This window comes from Mercenaria mercenaria, chromosome 13 (assembly GCF_021730395.1).
Source record: "Mercenaria mercenaria strain notata chromosome 13, MADL_Memer_1, whole genome shotgun sequence".
NCBI lineage: Eukaryota > Metazoa > Mollusca > Bivalvia > Venerida > Veneridae > Mercenaria > Mercenaria mercenaria.
Window position 1 is genome coordinate 61,672,234 of NC_069373.1, and position 7,319 is coordinate 61,679,552.

Genomic DNA, 7,319 nt, shown 5'->3' on the forward strand with positions numbered 1-7,319 from the left:
AGAGGGGGGGCCAAAGTATAGTTTGGCCCCCCGAATATTTTGGAAAAGAGATATAAATTGCAGTCTAATATAACATTTACTTAGCATCATATAATTCTTTTCAACCTGATTTCTGATTTGGCCTTCCCTTGTATTCCGACTAAAAATGTATCTTTCCGTAGTGTGAGTACTGAAATCTGTACACGCCACGCCAATAATTGTTTATATTTTATAAAAATAATATATCATTGAGCGCAATCACTACAGTTCCGGTTTGAGCGTCTGCAAAATCAATGTAGGCCTAACTATTAAGCCTGTTTACGCATGTAAACATTATGTATTTTTTTGTTTTTCATTGTCCATTCAAGGGAAATGATATTTCCACAACTTTGTACCACAGTTAGACAAATGCAGTGCTAATTGATTGTATGTCCAGGGCTTTAACAGAAGAATGTAAAAAATGGCACACTTAATTAGAACAATGATTGCTAAAACATAAAGGTTTGAGGGGCCTATGGCCCAATTAATCCCTGTACAAGGCTTCGAGTCTTTGTCACGAATAATGCACCGGGGATACCTTGCCGCTAACCCCTCCCCCCCCCCCCCCCCCCCGCCACAAACCGCCGGTCGAAAAGGTTTGCCCCCCCCCCCCCCCCAAAGTTAAACTCGCTCCTACGCCCATGGAATTGGTTGTCAAATACTGTAATATCGTATGACTTGTACCGGTGACAATAGCGTATGATTTAACTAGGTTTCATTATAGAATTTCTATTGGATTTTATTTTCTACAACATTGTGACCATGGAATAAATGATAATTTCATACATTTAAGTCAAGTTTCTTTGTTGCTATCAAAGCCTTAATAGCTATAATAGAATGGTCTTGCAATAGTTTGTTAATTGTACACTGTACTAATCCCCAATGATAACGTGATTCCCGCCGAAACGCGAGGACGAGTCTAATTCATGATAACTGATGAAATAACCATTCATAATGCTTGCACATTACTTGACACGCAATTATTAGTATTTCTTTCATTTCAAATATCCACTAAGTATATGGCAACATAGCTCAGTTGGGTAAAATGCAGACATTAATTGGGTGTAAGCAGATCGTTTTGTGGGTTCGAATCCTCACGAGGGTTGTTTCTTTTCAGATTTTTTTTTCCTATTCGTTTTCTTCCGTATTTTTGTTTCTTTCTTTGATGGTTTGTTGTCGAGCACGCTTGCGGTGAGCTCGATATAGTCGCCACTTTCAGTGTATGCGTGTGCGTGCGTCCGTCCAATTTTGTCCGGACCATAACTTTGACATGCATGGACCAATCTTGTTTATATTTCGCATTAATGTTTAACACAATGAGAAGGTATGTCATGCGCAAACCCCATTTTTCTGTCTCAAAGGTCAAATTGAAGTTTGTCCGGAGCATTTCTCCTTCATGCATGGTAGGATTTTGATGTAACTTGGCATAAATGTTCATCATTATAAGACGGAGTGTCATGCGTAAGAAGCAGGTCCCTTGGTTCAAGGTCAAGGTCGCACTTAGAGGTCAAAGGTGCTGGTGGGCTCGACATTCTGCCCGTAGGCATACTTGTATTTGTATAATTTATATGTCTTTATATAAGACACTAGTATGTTCATTATTTGCATGGCTAAGTGCATGCATTTATACAATATCATCTTTGTTATGTAATAAACTATTCTGAACTGCCTTTAGATACCTCTCTGTGGTATTGTCACAGAGCTGATGAAGGAATCTTAATTTTTATGCAAAAGTGAAATAAAAATTTAAAAAAAATATAAATGTCGGTGCTGAGTTTCGAACCCACACGGGAAAAGATATGTTGAACATGGACTCTATGCTTTACCACTGAGCTAATTCGTAACTGCTACAAAACCTGCAAGTACATGTATTTAGATTGTAACATGTTAGGAAAATGTTGAATTCCCTATGTTCCATTTTAATCTATTTATAGTCATGTTTGTAAATATCAAGTTATCGTTGGGGCATAGTAATTATATGTTGTATGCAAGAAAATAAAGATATAAAACTACATTTAAGTACATTTATAAGATATATCTATGATATCGAAGGCTGAGCTTGAAACTATTGTATCTTGTTCTTTATTTATATACCGTTACAATAGTTTTGCGCTCAGCCCACAATAAAGTCATAATTGTTATGCGTGACAAATTACGTCTGCAGTGTTATACAAACAGTCATATTCAAAAGTTTTTATACAGGCTTCCCGATTTCTCAACCAACATTTTATCAATTGCTAACACTGTTTATAGAAATTTCCACCTATAACCGTTAGCATAGACGGCGTATGATTGTAATATTTCACATGGTCATGATTATTACAAAATAAGCAATCAAATAGTAGGATAATGAAATAAATTGCAAATCTGTACCTTAATTGTTATAAAACTACAAAGACAATTGGTGAATTTCAATGCACGTTAGATACTAATCATATAAATCAGTTTCCTATACAAATAATGTCTATAAGAAAAATGTTCGCTATATGTTTATAACAAACTCTGGCTATAACGAAACCACACTTGCTTGTCCCTATGAGTTCGCTATAACCGGAGTTTACTGTACTTCAAACAAAATATGAAGTAAGCAATGATAGTGTATCAAGCCATCTCCGTTGCATGACAATAGCCAATGAATTGTGTATGGTTGCCAGATTTTCCCTACGCAGCTGCGTATTTGCGTAAAGGTAGCTACCCGCTTGCAAATAAAATGACTTATTTAAGTCTTACGAAGCCTAACCTACCAAACCTTCTACTGTTTTGACTATCCCATAGAAGACGAGAGGGTTCAATATTTTAGGCTTCAACACATTAACACAATCCACAATTCCCGGGCCCCTATGGCTCGTAGTATTTGAAGAAAAAACCCGGGGCATCTTGTTATTCTGTCCCTAATATAAATACTATTGTTTTATTTCCACGGTATAATCTTTCCGATTACTTGACCTTCTGCAACAGTCACATTTCTGATACAGCAAAATTTTCAGGCGATGAATTCCATATAGAATTAAATGAACTATTGGCACCAAAACAAAACACACTATTACACAATATAAAGTGGCAGTCCCTGGTGTCCTCCAATCAAGTACCGGATACACATACGGATTCTCATTATGGTTGGTTCCCCCAGCCAAATAATAGAATAAAGTGAACAAAGCGTAAACCACGCCGAAGACAACGGAGAACCAGAAATGTAAGACTCGTTTCGGCACTCCAGACACACTGATATTCAAAATCACATACAAAGTGTTGATGATATGCGTTGCGATGTTAACTGATGTCATAGGCTGACTTCCTGTATTGAAACAAACAATATCGCTGTACCCTTAAATGCATACATACACGTCTTATAACATTATTAATTAATACAAATAATAAGTCTATTTGTTGGTGTAGCTGCCAGTTGGCAATACCGGTTTAAGACAGGACCTAAACATCTGCATTAAAATACCATATACTGGAAGAAAGCAGTGTCTTTGATATATTTAAAATCTTTTTTTTCTAAGGATAAAACAACAAAAATGTGGATGTGTATACTTCGTGTGATCCAGACTCTAGCCTAAAATTATTAACGACATCCCATAAGCTATTGTTATAGAAACCCTTATAAATTCTATAATAATAATGTGCTACTTGAATGCAAAACGTGGTATCAGTTACGTGTCATTGTATTACCATTTACTACTGGTGTTGGGAACAGTAATGCATCAAGTTACCATTATATATGGCCTAAGTATTTGCATATTACATTAATCTGAATCATTACAACAAAATTTTAATGTTATTAATCGAATGATTTCGTATTGGCTAGAAGTATTTTTTCCCAGGAGGTCGTAGCGGTTGTTGTTTCGCCCAAGGCTGAAGACGAAGGGCAAATACGACTATCAGATGAGAAATAAGACTTGATTAATTATAATAATATTATTCAACTCTGTATTACACCCTTGAAAATGCTTGAATTCTGTATTTGTCCCGTTTTCTCATATTTGACCTAATTTTTCATACTGGCCCGGATTTCTCCCACTGGTTCAGTTGGGTTTGAAATCGACTCAGTCTGCTTCATGTGATTTGTACCATTTATCTATTAAATATTAGAATACTAATTTAATTGATAAAATCGGTCATGTTAGTTACGTACCAGAGGACAAATAATAAGGCAAATTTGAAACTACTTATAATCAACTCCGCATTGACCGCGCTTCAGTTTTTGCCCTTTTCTCGTATTGGCCCTGATGTTTTCATATAGGCCTTGATTTTTTTCATACTGGCTCAGATGGGTTTGGTATGGTTTAGTCTATTAAATATGATATGCACGGTTTACCAATAATAAAGTGTCCAATATTGCATAGTTGAATAATGATCGTTTGTTTTATTGTTTAAGTTTATTGTGTACAAACTACCTGTATACAATAAACTTCTTTTGAATATGTATATATACATTAAGCACGAAAAGAGGAATTCGTATGTAATGTTTATTTTTCACTAACCCACTTGGCAACCAAGGCATTTCTTTTCTTTCCAATATGATCATACAAATAAACATATTTCAACTTCGCCCGCCCTGTTTAAGATTGTGATTTTTTTATGAAAAATTAATATTATACTTTACCATCATATACTAGCGCCCAATATGCTATTGATATTGACACACTTATAACGTTACCCATGTTGAAAATGCACCAATCAGCTCTTATATACCACGGTAGACCAATCGCTGTACCTACAAAATAATTTACAAAATAACGCTACGGCTCACACTCGTATAACGAAAACTACATGTACTAATTTATTTTAACAAAAATTGATCAACATGCTCATCTTATTCCCTTCAAGAAGTGCCCCTTTGAGCACAATATACGATTGTATTCAGTTCAGTTCCGATCGATTTTCCGATATATCGATGTTACTAAAAGTTGGTAATGTCAATTAAACAGTTTATTTCGTCTCGTCCTATGGCACAACACAATAAAACATAATAAATTCTAATAAAAGTACATATGCCATTCTACAGGTTAAAGTATAGCTTTTTTTAGTAAATAGACATAGCTCTTATTTCATTGTTATTTAAAAAAATAAGAAAATATTGTGAATCGATCCTTATCCAAACTACTAGGAAAGGGTATTTATACACTTAGATCCTAAAGGCGTACCTTGGCTTTGCTTTTTACAAGTTTGTGCTTGATATATGGCAATATGCAAGAAAATTCGTAGATACTTGAATTACTCACTCGTGCCATACTCGCGAGACAATATGCATTCAAAAAGACATTCGCGACCATAACAGGTAATTACAGAAAGCCGCAACAAGGGATGTTCGCAGCTGTACTTGAATGTTTTGAAAGATGGGCTAGCCTTACCTTCCCGGATGTCTGTTCGTCTGACAAACACATATGTGACCGTTGTAGCGTCCACAACTGTAGACAGTGTCAGTAGAAAGTAAGCCCAGTCTGTGAGGAAAATGAACCATTTTATATACTGGCTACTGTCTTCTCCGGCCCACAGATCTGACTTGACCCCTGACACTATAATCCAGGCTACGTGATACAGAGCCCAGAATATCCGCCACACTAGGTACAATTTCTGGGAACCAAACTGAAAAATAAACAATGCTAATACAATACATTTTACTAACAATCATATAATAATAAATTAACTTCATGAGTTAGCTCTAATCTTTCACTAAAATATTTTATCATTAGACATGAACTTATTATCATCGCAACTATCTGTGTATGCATAGCTTCGATCACAATTATCATTCATCAAGATAATGAATTCATGATTCGTTATATATATATATATATTTAATTTTTTATTATTATTTTATTATTGTACATCATGAACACCACAATAACGAATGGGCAACTTACGCGGATAAAATGGTCTCATAGTTATTACAAGTAAATGCTATTAATAAATACAACGAACTTACCTGAAATTGAATGAAACTTTGTGGATCTCCGTGTTGTAGTAACAAATTTTTCCCTTTAAATTCACTTTTACACCATTCAGAACATCCTCCCATTATGTATTTCCCTGTCGTGAATCAACTCCTTCAAAAACAATAATTTATTGACAATACATTCCAGATTTATTGGTATTGGCCTGCATACGATAAAATGGTTCACTAACTTTAGATATTTTTAGTGTTTGAAATTATTTTTTGTCCAATGGCATTGCAGTATTATTCAAATTATCGGGAAATTTATTTTGGTTAATCAGTATTTACTTCCAGTCGTTTATTAACCCGGTAAGTCACATATTTCACAAACAAGAGGGCCAAGATGGCCCTAAGTCGTTCATCTGAGAAACACACCATAACAGTATAAACATGTTTGAACTAGTGATTTCATGGAAACAAACATTCTTGTCCATTTTCATTAGGACTGGACCAAAAATGCAGTCTCTTTAAACAAGTATATTCTTTGATATGACCTAGTTACATAGTTTTGACCCCAGATGACCCACATTCGAACTTGACCTACATTTCATCAAGGCAATCATTCTGACCAAATTTCATATAGATCAATTGAAAAATACAGCCTCTATCGCATACACAAGGTTTTTCTTTGATTTGGCCTAGTGACCTACTTTTTAACCTCAGATGACAGATATTCGAACCCGACCTAGATTTTATCAAGGCAATCGTTCTGACCAAATTTCATGAAGATCAATTGAAAAATAAAACTCCTATCGCGTACACAATGTTTTTATTTGATTTAATATAGTGACCTAGTTTTTGATCCAAGATGACCCATTTTCGAACTTAGCCTAGATTTTATCAAGGTTATCATTCTGACAAAATTTCATGAAGATCAGTTGATAAATACAGCCTCTGTGGCATACACAATGTTTTTCTTTGATTTGACCTAGTTTTTCATCCCAGATGAACCATTATTGAACTTGGCCTAGATTTCATTAAAGTAATCAATCTGACCAAAATTCATGCAGATCAATTGAAAAATACAGCCTCTATCGCATACACAAGGCTTTTCTTTGATTTGAGCTAGTGACCTAGTTTTTGACCCCAGATGACCAATTTTCGAACTTGACCTACATTTCACTAAGGTCATCATTCTGACCAAAATTTATGAAGATCAGTTGAAAATACAGCCTCTATCGCATACACAAGCTAAATGTTGACAGACGACAGACATCGAGCCATCAGGTGAGCTTAAAATAATTTCAAACACTAGATAGGTTAGTGTTTATTAGTTTACGCATTTATTATATTAAATTGGCCGCGCAGCTGCGCGCCGCGCCAGACCAATTTACTTTCTTGTTTACTAATAAACTAACAT

The 7,319-nt window shown here is 35.1% G+C and overlaps 1 protein-coding gene across 1 annotated transcript; it reads right to left on the minus strand.

Annotated features, from left to right (window-relative positions):
* Nucleotides 1-634: 634 nt before the first annotated feature.
* LOC123529176 (protein rolling stone-like) lies at nt 635-6,174 on the minus strand. The gene is made up of 4 exons (XM_045309399.2): nt 5,951-6,174; nt 5,376-5,610; nt 4,628-4,738; nt 635-3,313 (listed from the first exon to the last, which is right to left on the minus strand). The coding sequence occupies exons 1-4, from the start codon at nt 6,041-6,043 to the stop codon at nt 2,922-2,924; spliced, it is 831 nt and encodes a 276-aa protein (XP_045165334.2). The 5' UTR covers nt 6,044-6,174; the 3' UTR covers nt 635-2,921.
* Between the last annotated feature and the right edge of the window lie 1,145 nt (nt 6,175-7,319).